This window comes from Puma concolor, chromosome D2, assembly GCF_028749965.1.
Source record: "Puma concolor isolate L17-30 chromosome D2, mPumCon1.1.hap2, whole genome shotgun sequence".
Taxonomy (NCBI): Eukaryota; Metazoa; Chordata; class Mammalia; order Carnivora; family Felidae; genus Puma; species Puma concolor.
This window is the reverse complement of record NC_141677.1, coordinates 86,955,628-86,973,995: the sequence shown is the minus strand read 5'-3', so window position 1 is coordinate 86,973,995 and position 18,368 is coordinate 86,955,628. Positions and strand designations below refer to the sequence as shown.

The window sequence follows — 18,368 nt, the reverse complement described above, 5'->3', positions numbered from 1 at the left end:
CGTCCAAAAGGCGACCGTGGGAACCCTTTAGCGCACCACAACTGCAAGCCCAGATTCCGCTCGATGGGATCCGGATCTTCGTCTGTTAGGGCTGCTAAGTGTAGATGTTCTGTACCAGACTTAAATAGCTGTGATGTGCTAATCACATCCTCTGGGATACTGGGACAGTTAAGGAGAAGAGGGACTATGGCAGCTATCCAAAAATTATGCAGCATGATTAAAGAAGGCGAACGTATACATATTACTTAAAATGTGCATAAAATGGTACATAAAATTAATTTTGCATGTTACAGCTGGCTCCATCTAGTTGAAACCAACCGTAACAAGTGGATGGGCAGATTTCTCTTGGGGATTCACGTTTATTTACCCTGCCACCAGCTCTTTGGTTCAATTCCACACGTGTCCCTACGGCACAGGAACTGGGTTCTTTGCAGCCTGGATGGGAAGTGGGTGCCATGTTCATTGTTGTCCCTCGGCTCTCTTCCTGGTAATAATCTCCTAGTAAGGGTCTGATTAGCCCCCGTCTTTCCCTGTTCTGGACACTCGGTGATGGAAGTCAGGGGACAGTGACTGCTTCTACACTTTGGGGCAGTCAGGGTGCTGGCCCTTCCCGGGATTCGGATGCCAGCTGGGTGTCTCTGGACCTGGCACCGGGAGCTTATGGAGTCAGCGTGTCCCCGGAACAGGGGACTGACCCAGGAGCTGGGGAGGATGGTACCAATTAAGTTCCCGGGTGTGAAGTCTCTTCCCGGCGGTAACAGCGGTGCCTGGAGCCTGGTTGCAAGCCCCTCGGGACAAAACGAGCCGCGTCCACCTGACAGAGAACATCGGGGGTCCTGCCATCGTGCGGCTCTTTGGAGCACATGTTTTCTAGTGTCTCTGCACACGGGCTTCACCGGGGAAAGGAGAGACAGCAGAGGGAGGACCCCGGACGTCAGACTGTCAGCCCTCAGCAGCGGCTCTCGAGAGAACCAGATTTCCCGGCTTGCCCTGATCCCTGCTGGAGTGTTATTTGGTTTTCTTTGGAAACCGACACACTGGGAGGAATTCAGGGCAGGGTCCCACAGGCTCTGCTGGAGGTCAGTCCAACCCGGGCAGCCCCCACCTTGCTGTCTGCACTAGGGGAGGTTGGGTATCCAGGGGTCCCTCTGACGCCATTTAGCCTATCTGGGGTAGGCTTCAGCGGAGTCCCTAATTCTCTGAACACAGCTGCCCAGAGCCCCCTGCTGGCCCAGGCCTCCTGTCCAGACCCCTCCGTGGACCCAGCCGCCCAGGCCTCCTGTCCAGACTCATGCGCCCAAGCCCATCTGCCTAGACCCACCTGACCATAAGCCACCTGTCTGAACCTCCTGTCCAAACTCATCTGCTAGACACACCTGCTCGGACCCCTGCCTGGACCCTGCCTGGACCCACGGGCCTCCCTTCAGCCTAATGTCAGGACAACACGATATGGGCAAGTGGCAGCCTAGGGCCCAGAGTTGAAACCCCATCTCTCTTAAACCCCATGGCACCACATGACAGCTGTGGGCTTGCCCAAGCCAGGAGTGGTGGGTATCTTCCCTCATCTGTCTTCAGCGTCTTCTTGTTCTCAAGTCTCCTCCCTGCTGTTGACCAGAACATTCTTAGGACCCAGCACGCTGCCCGGGCCTTTGGGAAACCAGTGACTTACAGTCAACAACCTAGGAGGCCATCCGCTCCGTGAGTGGGACAGCCTTCCAGAGCCAGGTGAGAGAGCCTGGGGGTGATCTGAGGTTGGTCCCCGTGATGGACCTTGGGGGGCTGGCCTGGAGCCAAGGCTGCCCCCTCTCTGCTCCAAGCCACTGGGCACCTGCCTTTCCGAGGCTACCTGCTCCTCAGTAGTTCTCATGTGAAATGGCCCAGCTACTTGTGGGACAAACTGATGTGCCCCAGGACCGTGTCACATCCACAGGCCCTAGTTAGCCATTTCTCCATGAACATCTCACGCCTGAGTCCTTGAGCCACCGTAACGATGACAGTGCTGTGTTTGGTGGGATCAGGTCTTCGTTCTGAAAACCCACAGTGCAGGTTTTCTAGGGCAGAGGGGGGCAACCGTGTCCCCGGCACGGGCACCACCTGCTGTTTCGCCTGTTGGGACATCTCCTGGAACACAGTCCTTCCTCCCCTTTGGGCTTTGTCCGGATCAGATGTCCCAGAAGGAGCGGCAGGCAGGGATCTGGATGTCTGTGTTGCCAAGGAGTGATTTCCAGGCAGAGGGGAGAGGGAAAGCGGCAGGGCAGCTGAGGCCGAGCCTGGGGGCCCTGGACCACGGACCGCACCCGCCCCTTGACCCCAGCTGAAGTGGGGGGCTGCAGACTGCCCCGGGTGAGGTTGCGACTGGCTGAGCAGAGCTACCTCGGACGTGCGGCCGTGACCCAAGGCCGCCGGGCTCAGGGAGCCAGGCGTGGGCGCACCTGCCCGGAACGTCGGTCTGAGGGGAGGGACACCAGCTTGACCGTGACTGGGGTCCTGGCACGAACCTGGAAAATTGCGAGAGAAGTCTAGAAACTGGAATCGAAGCCTGGAGGGACTTACACGACCGTCCGGGACTAGATCCCAGTCCGCCAACCTTCTTTCAAAAATGAGGACGCTGAGGCATGAAGCCACAGGCTCGGGTGGTACAGACGCAGAGGCAGCCGCCCCGGAGGGCAGGTCTCCAGGCCCCTGGACTCCCAGCTGAGTGCCGTCTCCCTCCATGGCTCTAGGGGAGGGAACAGGTCGGTCAGCGTGGGGGACGGGGCCCCCGGGGCTGGTGGGGGCGGTGGGGACGGGACGCCCGGCCGCCGGGCGCCGAGGGACCCGTTAGGTGTGTCAGCCACAGCCAAGCTGACAGAGGTTATTCTCTGTCAGGTGAGGTCAGGGCTCCGGGGAGACGCTGTGGGTCCACGTGGCCCCTCTTTTATGTCAAGTGAGCAGACGAATGCAGGGGCCAGGGATGCTTTAGAACATTCCACTCAGGCCCCGTGCTGTCAAACAGCATGCACGACGCTGCGGCCTGCAGCTCCCTTTCCAGCCACAGCCCAGCCCGAGGAGGCTCCCGAACCATGTGTGGGGCCGTGTGCGCCCCGAGCCCGAAGGCACACAGGGCAGCGCGCAGGAAGAGGCCGGGGGTCCGCCGTCGCCTCCCGCACGGAGCTGGCCTCCGACGTGGCTTGACCCACAACCTTTTTCCAGGTGAAGCTGCCGTGAGGACAGGAAAACCAGCCCCCTCCAGTCCCCGGAGGTCACAGGCCAGGGCGTGGGGGTGGCCAGACCAGGGCTGCGTGTGGTGAGAAGCGAGGCCCCCTGACAGGCGGGGAGCCTTCTGTCCCCGGAGCTGCATCCGAGGGGGAAGGAGGCTTGTGGCCCTGACAGGGTTTATGGTCCCTGTTGGCCCAGAAGCCCGTCTGGGGAGCTCACACGGTGGCTGAACTGTGCATCACTTACGGCCAGCGTGATTACCTTCGGCTTCACGCTCCATAAAAGCTCTATGCCGCTGGGTTGCGCGCTGTAAAGCCATGCACACCCCCCCCTCCCGGCCTGCAGGGGTTAGGCAAGGCCCGCCCAGGCTGCCTGGGGCAGGGGAGGGATGGGAACACTGTGTTCCCGGTTGCCAGCCCTCCCCCTGGACCTCCAGCTCCAGCGCAGGCAGCACCCCTGTGGCCAGGGAGCCCACCCGCCTCTAACAAAGGCAGGGGCCCCGACGTCTTGCTTTCACGTCCCCGTAGCGGGGGGGGGGGGGGGGGGGGGGGGTTGGAATAATGCAGACTTCCGTTCCAACCCCTGAAGGTTAGTTAAGGACAGGTCTCGAGCTGAAGATGTCAGCCAGAGGGCAGGCTGCTGTCTTCTTCCTCCTGGGATGCCTGGGCCAGTGGTGGCCAGTGCCTGTGGGCCCGGTGCCTGGCGCCTGGGTCACTGCTGGCTGGAGGTGGGTCCCGATGCTGGTGCCCAGGACGGAGAGGGGCCACAGGAGAGCCCCGCTGACCGGTCTCCCACAAACCCAGGTGCTTCAACTCCACAAATGTATCACCTTACCATTCTGGAGGTCAGAAGTCCCACCCGGGTCTCATGGGACTGAAGTGCAGGTGTGGGTGGGGCCATATTCCTTCTGGAGGCTCCAGGGGGCAGTCTGTTCTTTGCCTTTTCCAGCTTCTGGAGCGTCTTGCCTTCTGGAGCCCCTTCCTCCACCTGAGAGCCGCAGGGGGTCTTTATGTGTCTCAGGTTCCCCTTGCGGCTGACCTCTGGTTCCATGAAGTCTCCGCCTCTGATTCGGACCCTCCTGCCTCGCTCTTCTACAAAACAATCCAGGATCCTCCCTCATCCGAAGATATTAACTGAATCACATCTGCAAAGCACCCCCCCTTGCTATGTTAGGTCACCCGCTGGCAGGCTTGAAGGATTAAGATGTGGACGTTTTAGGAGCCATCATTCTGCCGACCATGCCCTTGAACCTGGCCTGGCTGGGGTAGTAAATCCAGCAGACGATCTCAGTGTCACCTTCGGGAAGGAGACTGATTTGTTAAGAGTTCCCAGAACATGGGTTCAGCGCCCGAGCCCTCTGTGCGGCCCGTGGGAAACGTCTTCCTGGGTGTGCTGGGCTGTACATTCAGGGCCGGAGGGGTTTCCTCTGTGCAGAGCGGAGCGGCTGGCGACGGCTGGCTCTATCCTGATGGCAGACGGCTCCATGCCACTGGCTGGGCAGGGGAGGAGCTGGTTATCAGAGACGAAGGCCATGCCTGGCAGGCGGTTCCCATTGGGCAGAGGCCCCCACCTCAGGGGACAGTCAATAGCCAGAGGGTTTCAACACACGTGGGCTCTCCTGCTCAGCCCCCAGCACCAGGAGTCCGAGATGCCTGGGGCTGCAGGGCGCTGAGAGATCACTGTGGGCAACTGAGGCCCAGGGAGGGGAGAGGCCTTGTCCGAGAGGAAGCTTCTGGGAGCCCAGGCTAGCACACCGCTGCTTCCCTGCCCCGTCCCGGGACGAGTCTCGGGACAGAGCCTGAAGCTGGGCTGGTGGCCTTGAGCGGCTGCGTTCTTTGGGACCCCAGATCCAAGTCCTTACAGATCCACACACACTCCTTCGGAACAGGTGAAATAAATTCTTTTGTTTTCTTCCCTTCTTTTTAATCTTTCTCCTGCCTGATAACCTTCCCCAGATACGGGGTCCTAAAATTGCATATTATTCCTTCTGGAGGTGTTAGATTCCTACATATGAAAACACAAAGCTTCACCCTTTGATCTTTTAGAAACAAGCCAGGAAACGAGGGCCAGAGTTGCTAATCAAAGCAGCCCTTTTAATATCTCTGATGCCGGAGCATATGGACTCCCTTGGGCCACGACGGCCCGTGAATCCGCCCGCGTGTACGGTACTTCGGAATGTTTACCGGGAAGCCCCCTGCAAAGTATGCAGTCCTTGGGGCAGAGCGCAGGGTCCGAGCTATGTCAAAGCCGAGACTGTTGGCACGCCAGGAGGAGCCTGGACCTCCAAGGACCTTGTCAGGCTGCTTGCTTTGCTCCATCCAAAGGATGGTTAGGATAGTACCGACCTGTGAATCAAATGGGGACGTACGAGAATCTCTGTGAAGGACCCCTAAAAAGCCAGACACGGTCATCATTATTTGTACAGGGTTTATAATTGGGTGAGGGTGCAGGCCAATGATTTCTTAACTAAATGTCTCCGAGGGTAACTGAGGTGAGTTTTCCATTCAAACAGGTGTGTGGTGTGGACGGGAGATGACCGGGTTTTCTTCTTCAACCCGACGATGCAGCTGTCCGTGTGGGAGAAGCCCATGGACCTGAAGAACCGTGGGGACCTCAACAGGATCATCGAGGACCCGCCCCACAAGCGCAAGCTGGAGGCCCCGACAGGTGACTAACAGCGGGGCCGTTTGCGTCCTCTTTCCTAGTGTTTGAACTGCGTGTTCCTGATGGTCGTGATGGGAAGCGGGGTTTTCCCGGTTATGCAGGAAATTTATCTTTAAAGAATTGTCTTGGCTACTCTAGAATTTAGGAATTAAATTTTTATGGCACTTTCTGCTGAGGGCACGTCCTTCCCGGGGGCTGGCTGGGGCTTCCTTGCCGCATTATGGAAAGTTGTGAACTCAGAGAGGCCTTCTGTCTGCCTCTGGAAGCTTCTAGCACCGTCATCAGCCAACATTGAATTTTTATTCCAAATGTTTCGTGAGCTCCACTTGAGAGACCAGACGCTCACAAACCAGAGCAAATTTCCTTCTACCTTCGTTTTAGAGCCTTGAACAAAATCCATCCATCGTTTATTTGAGGGGTGCTTGAATTCCAGGGAGAGGTGGGCATGTGGGGGACGTTCCTGCGTTCCTGCTGTAGGGGACGGGCTACTTGGCAGGGAGGTGATGGTGTCTGAAGACACCCGTGTAAATCTCATTTCCCCAGAGTCTGAGAAGAACGTTCAGCATTTTCAGCAAGCATACTTTCTGATTAGATGCCATATATTTTTTTATTAGCTGTGGTGTTGGGAAAACCCCATTCCCTGAGCACGTGGGTTAAAATAGCATTGGCTACGCCGGAGAACCTTGAAATCGGCAGCACTCTCTCGACCTGAGATGCACGCGCTGGGCTGAGAGGCCAGGAAACTGGATCTTGACCCCTGGAAAAAGGGTCTTTATTTTTATGGGGTGCTTTATTGAGCTTATCGATGGTTTTTATTCCATCATATAGGGCCAACACAAGCCAGCACCGGCCCACAGTTCTTAGTCAAAGGTAGAGGCAGAGGCGTTAACTACAACTTTAGAAAGCGGTATTATAAAAGCTTTCTTAGCACTTTTAACAGCGCTGAGAGCCTGGAAAGTGTTGCCCTTCCGGAGCTGGTGGTGGTCCTCAGGATTGAGAGGTGACAGTGTGATATGCTTGTTTCACATAAGACGGCCCTCCCTTCTCCAGAGAGCCTGGGGCAACCCACATTGGGAAAAGACAAGTGCTTTAGGTGCATCGTGAACTGAATCTGTAAAAGCTTGGCTGCATTCAGGGACACTACGAATTGGGTTTGTGATTTTGTTTCCTCCTTTGACTGAGTGGTGTCCGTTTTTACAGGGAATATTTTGTTGACAGAAGGTCTGAAAACAAATCCTCATAGAAAACCATCCCCTGACTCACGGACCACAAAACACTGCACACCTTGGGGCCTCACAGGACTCCCCAGTCCCATTAGAAACACGGGGTGCAGTTGTGATAGCTGGGATTTTATTTGATTGGTAAAAGACGGATAATGCAGGCAGTGTCCTTAGCTTACGTACTTATAGGTAATTGGGTGCTATTTCTCCTTTCCTCCCTTCCTCCCTCCTTCCCTTCCTTCCTTCCTTCCTTCCTCCCTCCTCCCTCCCTCCTTCCTCCCTTCCTCCCTCTTTCCCTCCCTTCCTTCCTTCCTTCTTCCCTCCCTCCCTCCCTTCCTTCCTCCCTCCCTCTCTCCCTCTCTCCCTCCCTCTCTCCCTCTCTCCCTCCCTCTCTCCCTCTCTCCCTCCCTCTCTCCCTCCCTCTCTCCCTCTCTCCCTCCCTCTCTCCCTCTCTCCCTCCCTTCCTTCCTTCCCTCCCTCCTTCCCTCCTTCCCTTCCTTCCTCCCTCCCTCTCTCCCTCCCTCCCTCCCTCCCTTCCTCCTTCCCTCCCTTCCTTCCTTCCTTCCTCCCTCTCTCCCTCTCTCCCTTTCTCCCTCCTTCCCTCCCTCCCTCCTTCCCTGTCTCCCTCCCTTCCCTCCCTTTCCTCTTTTTCCCCCCGAAGTATTGGTAGGCATGAGGAAGGAGCTCATTAACAGTCAATGCATGGTTGCCCTGTGGCTTCTATCCTTTGGGTCTAATGAAGCCAGGTCTAGGAGAAACAGAGGCATGCACAGAGCTCCCCGCTGAGTCACCTGCCATTTCAAGGCTTGTGGGGATTGTAGGTGGAGGACGGGGTTGAGGATTAGCTGAGGGATATTAAACATTTGAAGAATTTGTTTGAGCAGAAGCCGGTTCCAGTTGGGGAGTACCAAAGCAGAAGCAGTCAGGGCAGCTGATGGGAGCCGGCGGAGGCAGGGCGGTGAGGGGGACAGACAAGGTGGGGAAGCGGAGAAGGGAAACCGTTTGATTGGCGACAGCTTCAGACACAGGTGCCTATTTGTGATTGGTCATCCTTAGCACTTTTTTTCACTGTTTATTTATTTTTGACAGAGTATGAGCAGAGGAGGAGTAGAGAGAGGGAGACACAGAGTCCGAAGCAGGCTCCGGGCTCTGAGCTGTCAGCACAGAGCCCGACTCAGGGCTCGAACCCACAAACTGCGAGATCATGATCTGAGCCAAAGTGGGGCACTTCGCAGGCTGAGCCACCCAGGCGCCCCGGTCATCCTTAGTGTTTTGATTGGTGTTGCAACCTGAGATATTTACTGGCTTAGATTTCGGTTTGCTTAAGTAGACCTCCAAGGAATCAGAGCCACGTCAGCCTGGTGGCCTCCTTGTTTAATTAATTTAATGGCAGGGATCTGAGTTACGTGGGTCATAGATCAGTGCTCCACTTGAGTCTCCCAACAGAATCTCATTTTAGACTTAAAAAAGGTAGAGAGTTGAGTCTTAAGTCTGACAAACACAAGCAGAAATATCTGATGAATTTAGATTTATTGTATCAGGATATTTTGTCATCCATTAACCTGCTACTATGACCCAAACTACTCTACCTAGATAGATATGTGATTACTAAGATTATGTGTAGTTACAAAACAAGTTTTCACCTTGCTTCCTCTTGTAAAGAGAGGAAGAGATTTTCTTAAACCAGTATTTTTTTAACCTGAATCTTCAAGATATGCAAATGACCTCAGTGCAACTTCCTGTCGCAGGGTAGGATTGACATTTACGTGCATAATTTCTAATTTCCTAAGACCCACCCGCCCAAATTGTTGTGTTTGCCGCAAACAATTAGGACAGAGGGTGTTTGTGGAGGATTAATTAGCGATTAGTGGGCAGAGTTGATGACCTCCAGCCTTCAGCAAGTGACATTTTTCCCTGGCTGTTCATCCATCATGACTCATCAGTGATCTGACCCTAATTATTATAAGACTCAGCTCCAGGGAAGATTGTTCTTGGTGGAGGATTTTGTTTTTCACATTTTGTTCGACTGTGAGTCATTATGGATTTGAATATATGAATACCTGTTTCTGGTCTGGAATGGAACAATTAAGCCTTCCAGTGGATACCAATTATCTTTCAAGAGGCAAATGAAATACACGAGTTTTATAAAAGAGCTGCCACATCTAGCTGCGATGGTTCTAGAAGCGCGCGTGCCTGCCGGGGACGTGAGGCAAACAAGCAGGGGCTGATGGTGCCAGACGGCTTCGGGGTCCAGGACACAGCACGGCCAAAAGTGCCGAGCCGCTCGTCAGTCAGCAGACGAGCAGCAGAGCCCCTTCATTCTGGTGGCGTCGCTCAGAGAGTCAGACAGAGCCCGGGACCGTCTCCTGACCGTCTGGCAGCGTGTCCTGATTGGGTTCGGCTCTTGAAGTCCACGGCTCGTTGAGAGTAGACACCTGCGGAACCGGAGTGAACAGAGAGGCGCCAGCCTCAGCCTGCACCTGCGACCCCCCCCCAGCCGCACAGGGGCCTCGGCCGGGGCCTCGGTTCAGAGGGCGCTCGCGCTCGTCCGCGGGCTTCGGTGTCCACGGCCCCATCAGACGCTCGGCTCTTGGGCCGCATTCCCCTGCGGCACCAGAGCCCCCCTTTCTCGTGCCGGGTGGAGGGCTCCCGGCCGTCCGGGCCTCGCACCTGGGCTGCGGGTGGCACGGGTGGGGGAGGGCAGGGACGTGCGCACAGAAAACAGGGGTGCGTCGCCCGGCGGGCCCAGCCCACCCCAGCCTCACCGGGCGGGCGCCGTCTGTGTGAACTACCCGTCGCTGCTGGGACACACCATCACACGCTTAGCAGCTTGCCACAACGCCAGTTTGTCACGGTACTTAAGTCCCAGGGTGTCGGCAGACGTGTTGCTGGCCGCCTGGTTTCCGGGGCTCCGGGCCCCTTGCTCTACCACAGAGGCAGCAGCACAGCACCTCAGATCCTTCTGGACACTCTTCTGCCTTCCTCCTCCGCTTGGCAGGGTCCTTCTGATGAGACTGGACTCAGCTGGACGACCCGGGATGCTCTCCCATCTCAAGGAAGGATGCTTTGCAAATCTCCCTTTGCAGCCTAACCTGATACAGTCACAGGCTTCAGGGACCGGGCACGGCCATCTTTGGGGTCATCATTCTGCAACCCACTGGCTTTGTACCCATTTTACAGAAGAGGGGATAAAAAAGAGATGGCCCAAGGTCACGCTTCTGTCAGGCGGGGGGCCCGGATTTGCACCCTGGTGGGTCCGACTCCACCAGGCTTCTCGTGAGCTGCGAGCCTGTGAGGGGAACGCACCTCCCCCTGTGCCTGACACACCCACAGTCAGGTGCAGGCGGCTTTGTTCTCTAATGCCGCTTTGTCCCCAACCTGCAGCAGAGGGGGCACGGACGTCACTTGGCTTCAATTGCTTTGTAAACATTTTAGTCATTTATATTCAAGACAGATGTACAATGCTAATGACGTTCATTTCGCCAAGTAGGACATAGAACCATCCCCGTGAGTCAACACAGCTGTGACTTCCCCGGCTTTGTTTGCCCAGGGACAGCACGAGGATCTCCGAGCCACAGGGGGACCAGGTGGCCGGGCTCAGCGACTCGTCCGCCACACTCCAGTGTGGGCATCACCTGTCCCTAGGGATCAGGTTGCAGAGCCCCCGCCCCAAGCAGAGTTCAGCTGTCCCGGCTATTTGGGAGGGACACTGCCCTTCACATGTGACATGTGTCCCACACCCGACAACACGTGGGGGCCCCTCCCGTGGCTCCTCTTTGCGGGATGAATGACCCAGACCCTAGATGGGGCAGGTGAGTGGGGACAGGTCATGCCTCCAGAAAGCAGGGTCAGGGGGCCTGAACTCCTAGCAGAATGCGCCAGGCAGCCGGGACAGGCATCACAGCAGGGGTCTTCATGAAGCTCCGTAACAGTCACCTCCCTGTTTCCTGCAGCTGGGTGGCCAGGACGGCAGGGCAGAGGCTCAACCGGGGTCAGCAACACTGCTGAGTTAGCGCTGATGCAGGGGCTGGGTCCCGTCTGTGCAGCTGTTAACCCCGAGAGGCGGGAAGAGCATTTTTCAAAGTGGTTTTCCCCAGAACCTAATGCTTCAAGCCGTCACCCCCTGACTGCGGACCCAGGAATGAAGGAGGAAGGGAAGGAAGGGGAAGGAGGAGGACATTAGTTCCTTTCCAGACCAGTCATTTGTGTACTTGGGGACGGGGCTGACACCCGACCCCAGCAGTGAGCAGGGGGCCTAGGGGCAGTGGGGGAGGAGCAAAGTGAGTCCCAGACCAGCGGCCAGGCCGTAAACTGAACACCACCTGCAGACAAACAAGAAACGCAGAGACCAGTTTTGGTGTCAGGAGGCCCCCAGCTGGTGGAGGTGATGGAGCCACGGTGCAGGGCCCTGGATCTGCCCCGGGATTCCCTCGTGTCCCCCGGTGCTGACACCCCCACCCACCTCTGCCAGCTGCCCTGACCCAGCCTGGGGGACAGGTTTCGGGGCTCGTGGCCAAGCAGGAAAGTGCACCCACCTTGCCCCTCCGTTCGCCCCGGGCAGCCACGGTCGTGGGGGCTGCTTCTCCTCTGGGTCTCGGAGGGAACAGGGGTGCCCGTTCTTCCCATTGGCTCACAAACAGCAGTCCTAAAGAGCACAGGACAGCAACTTTTATGTGTTTATTATTATTATTTTTAATGCTTTATTTATTTTTGAGAGAGAGAGAGAGACAGAGTACGAGCGAGGAAGGGGCAGAGAGAAGGAGACACAGAATTGGAAGCACTGAGCTGTCAGCGCAGAGCCCGACGCAGGGCTCGAACTCAGAAACCACGTGGTCATGACCTGAGCTGAAGTCGGATGCTTAACCGACTGAGCCACCCAGGCGCCCCTGGGACAACGATTTTAAATGAATGACTCATCTGTTGCAAATTTCATGGATTTTAGGAAATGCAGACAGAGCTGTCGCAGGGCGATTGGCAGAGAACTCAGGTCAGGGGTGCAACTGTCCCGTCAAAGCTTGGCCCCCATCGAGCGGAAGGACAGGCCTGCTGAGCCTTGTGTTCTGGGCGGGCCCGTGGGGCAGTCCTGTAGGCGGGACTTGGACATCTGGCCAGCACTGACCCTGGCTCCCGGGGCCCAGGCTTCTCCCGCAGAGTGCTCAGGTCCTCTGTGCAAGGTTCCCTCCTCTCTCCCGCTCCCTCTCCCTCAGCTGGACGTGCTGATAAGAATGTCTTTGTGCACGTGTATTTATCTTAGGAGCATCTGTACAAGCGTTTGTATTGTACAGATTCGTATTATTCGAACTGCCAGGTCAAAAGGTACATGCCTTTTAAATTTTCCTCCACAATAGCCCAGCTCCCAGACCCACTAATAGATTCTGCACACTTCTGCAAGCACCAGAGATCATCCACATTTGAATTTTAAAACCATTCTTTGTTTCGACTGGCGTTTTTTAAGTTTTGAGTGAAATTGAACCTTTTCACAGGTTTATTGGCCGTTTGTTTTGTTTTGTATTCCGTGACATGCTTAAGTCTTTGTCTCTTTTATTGAAATATATGGAGTGTTGTAGATACCGGTATTTGGGCTACAGCACGATTACAGTATTTTTTTCCTCATCTTTTGATTTTTTTTCCATAAAAAATCGGTCCCGAATTTCTTCTGATCGTACTAAAGTATACGTAACTTGGCGTCTGTCTTTGTAACCATTTTTAAGTGTGCGATCTGGTGGCATTAACTTCCTTAATATTGTTGTACAACCATCACCACATCCTCCAAAGCTCTGTCTTCACCCCAGACAGAAACTCCGTAACCATTATCAGCAGGTCCCCGTGACTTTCTTCCCGCAGCCCCGGGAGCCTCCCTTCCCCGCCCCCCACGGCTATGGACTCGCCGGCTCATAGGCCTCCTGCGAGTGGCACCAGGCGGTCCTGCCCCCTTAGTGTCTGACTGGCTTCACCGAGCTTAGTGTCTTCTCGGCTTATCCGCATAGGCTGTAGCCTCTGTCGGACGTTCGTTCCTGTTTCCAGCCGAATGATATCCCATCGTGTGGATGGACCCATCTCCTGTCTGTCCGTCGGTTGATGGGCGCTTGGCTGTTGCCTCCGTTTGGCTACCATGAATTGTGTTAGTATGAACATCGGCGCACAGATACCGTTTGAGTCCCTGTTTTCAGTTCTTCTGTGTCCATACCGAGGAGTTGAATTTCTGGCTCAAGGGGCAGTTCTACATTTGGCCTCTTGAGGAGCGGCCGAGACTTCTTCTGTCACAGCAGTGATGCTGTTTTACGTTCCCACCACGGGGGTCTTCCCATCCTTCTCTGTCCCCGCCAGAACCCGCTGATCTCGTTTTTATCGTTAGTATTATTATCACTGCTACTGTGATCGCCACCATAGAGCATGCAAAGTGGCGCATCATTCTGGTGTTGACTGGCGTTTCCCTAATGGTTAAGGGTGTGTGACATCTTGTCCCGTGCTTCTTGGCCACGTGTATGGTGTCTTTAGAGAAGCGTGCCTTCACGCCATTTGTCCTTTTTATAATTGGGTTGTTTTTGTCTTAGTTTGTGGTGTTGTTGTGGAGCGGTAGGAGTTCACCCATGGTCCGGGTGCTAATCCCTTGGCAGATATGTGATTTGCAAACGTTTGCTCCCATTGTGTGGTCATAGTGTCCTTTGATGTACAAAAGTTTTTAATTTTATGAAGTCCCATGTCTCGGGTTTTCTTCCTTTTATCGCCTGTGGTTTGGTGTCATGGGTAAGAAACCATTACCAAATCTGCTGTCAGGATGTCTCCCTGTGTTTTCCCCTAAGAGTTTTATGGTTTTAGCTCCCACATTTACCTCTCTCATGTGTTCGCAGGTCATTTTCCTCGGGAATGCTTTCTGTCCAATTCTTGTTTCTCGTGAATGGGCCACGCTTTCCTATTTCTTTGTATGGGTTGTAATTTTTTGTTGAGAACTGGACTTTCTGGGTTTATTACATGGAAATCCTGGAAAACGGATTCTCCTATCCTCAGGGGTTTCTGGTTCCTGCTTGTGGAGGACTGGAGGCATCCATTTGTGACTTTTCCAAACGATTTTCTTAAACGTGTGATCCTTGCGTGTGGCCTCTGGAGTTTCTGCTCCGTTATTATCTCTGCGGTTATTGAAGGCTGGCGGCTCATCCGGGCGGCTATGCGGTCTCGTCCGAATCCAGAGCTCGGTGGGCATCCGGAGGAGCTGCCGACCCCAGCGCCCCCCGCTCTGCCGAATGCGTGATCTTCCTTCTGGTCTTGTACTGTTAAAGGCAGTTGCAGTTACGAATATTTTCCTTCACGGCTTCTGGATTCTGTGTCTTGGTTACTTTCCTCACGACGAGACTATCCACAACAAACCAACAAAAGATCTTTAAAAAATAATCAATAGCTTTATAATTGTATGGCCTCGTTCTTCCTGAAAAAACTTCTGATTTTTCACGTCTACCCTTTGCCCTCCCTCAAGTGTGTACTGGAGTAGAGCGAGGGGCGTGGTCTGCCTCTGCTCCACTTGGTCTCTTATTCTGGCCACACCTTGCCTGCTCCCCGTCACCCCCGTCCTCTCTGCCTGAAAGGCCAGCAGATGGCAAAACACAGTCCCTCTCTTTCTGCGAAACCTGGCTGCAGCGTCCCCTCCCCCCAGGCGCTCTGGGAAGGAGGTGCACCTTCAGACACCCTGAGATGCAGACGGGCAGGCTCGCGGCTGCTCTGGGGTCACTGAGGCGGAGCCCCTGGGGGACCCCTGTCCCCCCCGGGGCAGAGGGGCCGGGATCCAGTCCTGGCGTCTCAGGTGCAGGGGTCTGGCAGGCGTGGAGGCAGGGACGGGGGAGAGTGGGTACGGGGGTGGACAGGTTGAGTGTGCAGGGCTGGGGTGCCCGTGGGCCACTGAAGCAGAGAGGCCGGATGGGGAGGACAGGGTAGGGGCAGGGAGGTGCGTGTGCCTCTTGGGGCAGCGGCCTAGAAGGGCTGACTGTTGGCGCCCTGGACGGGCCATGTGGGAAGAGAGTGTGGAGCGTGAAGACGGTGAGTCCCCCCCATATCAGCTGGTGTCACAAATGCTCTCGTCTCTAGGCCTGGTTCTCAACCAGGAGGGGGCTTCTGTTCCCTCGGGGGTGTTTGGCAGTTTCTAGAGACATTTCTGGCTGTCGCACCTGGGACCTGTCCCCCCTGCTACAGGCATGTGCTGAGCAACCTGCAGCACGTCCAGCCCCAAGCGTCGCCAGCGCAGGAGGCTCCCTGCACGAGGGCTCCCCAGGTGCCGCGGAGGCTGCCGGGGCTGAGGTCCCGGACCACCCCTCCCCGCTGTCCCACAGGGAGCCCCGCTCCCCATCTTCATTTGGACAATGTCCGTGTCTGTAACGTCTCCTTCCTGGGCGAGCCTCTTCCAGAAGGGGCTTCCGGAAGGTTCTTGGCAAGCGCCCACTGGTCCCGTGATGGCGTGGTGTAGTGCACGCGGCTTGGCGTGGGTGGCTGTGCGTGGGAGGAACCCCAACCAGGACGACGGCTGGGCTGGGGCAGCCGGGAGCTTCCAGAACCCGACTCTCTCCTCCTGCAGGCAGCCCCACACTGAACATAGGAAGAAGCCTATGAAAAGGTGGGGGGCGGAGGCTTCGCTGGGGTTCCAAACAGCGCATCCTTCGTGGCCCCGTTCTCGGGGCAGAGCCTCCCCAGGAAGGGCGGAGTTCAGGCAGCCAGGTGGGCTGGGGGACGCGGAGACCGGGGATGCTCCACGGAGCCCAGCCCCCTGCACCTCTGCCCACACGGGACACGGGCACGAGAAAGTGGTCTCCTGTGCGTGACGGACACAGAATGAGAAGCAGGGCAGAAATCAGCTGTGACGCCAGGGAGCGTGTGGAAACCATTCATCTGTCAGGACTGGAATAATAATAATAATAATAATAATAATAATAATAATGCTCTGGAAGCATCCTGACACTCATTTTTCCTCTTTCCCTTTTGGAGACAAGCAAGAAATGCCGAAGCACCTTTTTACTTTTTCATTCCAAAAGCTCATCAGATATTTACAAGGCCGGCCTCCTCAGGATGGAAACAGGGGGCCTGTCTTCAAAATCAGTTTGGGTTTTTGAAGAAGCTGCATGGCCAGCAGTGAGGTACATGCCGTGTGCAGAAGTGGGGTGATTCACGGAGCGCCTGGGTGGCTCAGTCGGTTGAGCGTCCGACTTCGGCTCAGGTCACGATCTCGCAGTTGGTGAGTTCGTGCCCCGCGTCGGGCTCTAGGCTGACGGCTCGGAGCCTGGAGCCTGCTTCGGATTCTGTGTCTCCTTCTCTCTCCGCCCCTCCCCTGCTCACGCTCTGTCTCTCTCTCTATCTCAAAAATAAAGAGGGGCACCTGGCTGGCTCAGTCGGTTAAGCCTGGAGCCTGCTTCAGATTCTGTGTCTCCCTCTCTCTCTCTGCCCCTCCCCCACTTGTGCTCTGTCTCTCTCTATCAAAAATAAATAAAATATTAAAAAAAAAAAGTGGGGTGATTCACTGCAGTGGACAGAGGGGGGACCAGGTCTCTCAGGTCACTTGTGAGAACCTGCTGGGGCACGTGACACAGAAGGGCTTATCCAGGGCCTGAGTCCCAAGGTGCCGGCGGGGCAGGGGGGTGGGGGTTGGGTGATGCCCACCTCCCAGTCTCCAGCCTCTGGCTTCTCTGGACGATCTAGCAGCCTCTACACACGGGCAGCAGCTAGAGATGCCTTCTCTGCACGAAAGAGAATCAGATCTCTCTTCTGCTGGAACATAGAGCGAGTACCAAGGGAAGGTTGGTTCCAGGATTTGATATCAGTCTTTGTGGGAAGTATGTTTCCTGACCCTCCAGCTGACTCCGCTTGGAAGTGGGGGCTGCCCGGGCTTTGCCAGGGTTATGGGCGCTGACCGGCAATCTTGTTAACTTGGTTTTCTTCCAGCCGACCACAGCGATGGGTCGAGGTCTGAGGATGGCAGGGAAGACCGAAACATGAGAACCAAGAGGAACCGGTAGGTGACGATGCCTTTTGCTCCTGTGTCTCTCCTTAGTGGGTAATTGGGGGGTGTGGAAAGAAAAGGGATCGTTCTGGCCCTGCCGTGTGAGCAATGAAGAGGTGTAACCAGTGGACAGGCAACAGGAGGTCCCAGGTTCCTCCTCAGTGACTGCTCCGGGTGCCCTGTGCCTCGGCAGGCAGGTGCCCGGGAGGACTCCAGGCACCTTGGACACTGGCCAGCGTCGGGCCCGCACTGGCCCTCCCTGGTGCCCACGTGCTCAGCCCTGGCCTGGCACCCGGAGCCCTGAAGGTGTGGATGGAAGGTGCCAGGTGTGGGGGGAGGAGAGGACACCGTTTTGCGGGTCAGGCAGGTCTGGGGCTGGAGTTGAGCGCCTCTTGCTTTGTGACTTGGGCCAAATAATTCCACCCTGACCTCAGATTTCCCACCTGCGCGAGATTGCAGAAGCTCCCGATGACAGCATAAGGTGACAGAGGATGGGGGGGGGGGGAGGGGGCATGTGACTGTGGTCACACTAGCGAATACACAGCTCTCTGTGCTCGTCACCCTGTGGCTGTGGTGCGGGCAGCACACGCAGGTGCGGGACCCTCCTCTGACTGCTACCCCTGCAGCCCCTCCTGCTGGGCCGGTTCCGTGGCTCCTTTCCTTCTGACCCCCACGTCAGGGGTGAAGCCCGGGTCCGTGTGTCTAAGCCCCTAGGAAGCGGGCAGAAGGCGTGGCCGTGTTGTCCGGCACCCGCCTCTGGCAGAGAAGGAGGGGGATATAAAAGGCCACCTGTGAAGCCTGAGTCACGGGCCGCTTCCTGAGCTCAGGGGGTGCCCATGTCCTGCCAGAGCCCGGCCCTCATCGTGGCCCAGTGTGTGCTCCCGGCCGCGCACCAGCCGCCCCCTTGTCCCGCCTCTCACGGGATGGCCTCGGCCGGCGGCAGGGATCAGCGTGCCCCCGGAGGGTGAGCACCGTGGGTACGTTCTCCTTACACAATGTGCCTTAGAACCCGAGCACGGAGGAGGCAGGTGCTGCAGACAGAGCACAGCCCCCGCCCTGCTCACGCAGAAAAGAGCCTCACGTTTGAAGTCATTCTGAAAGGAAAGCGTTTCAGACGAGTCTCTGGACACAGAAACAGTGCAAAGAAGAGCTTCGTTGTGTGGACAAGGGAGGCAGATGGCCGGGTGGGCGGGCTCCAGCCTTCCATCGGGGCTGTGAGGGCGAGGGAGACAAGGGGAAGGTGCTGGCTAAGACTCCAAAGCCAACTTGTGAAAATTGGTGGTTTTTTTTTTTTTTTTTAAATTTTTTTT

At 56.2% G+C, this 18,368-nt stretch overlaps 1 protein-coding gene across 1 annotated transcript in view; it reads left to right on the top strand.

Annotated features, from left to right (window-relative positions):
- Positions 1 to 18,368, top strand: part of TCERG1L (transcription elongation regulator 1 like) — a 195,287-nt gene that overhangs the window by 136,417 nt on the left and 40,502 nt on the right. Inside the window, exons 7-8 of the mRNA XM_086681204.1 lie at positions 5,711 to 5,865; positions 17,001 to 17,070. Of these exons, the coding sequence (XP_086537330.1) occupies positions 5,711 to 5,865; positions 17,001 to 17,070 (225 nt within the window). The remainder of the gene's footprint in view (positions 1 to 5,710; positions 5,866 to 17,000; positions 17,071 to 18,368) is intronic.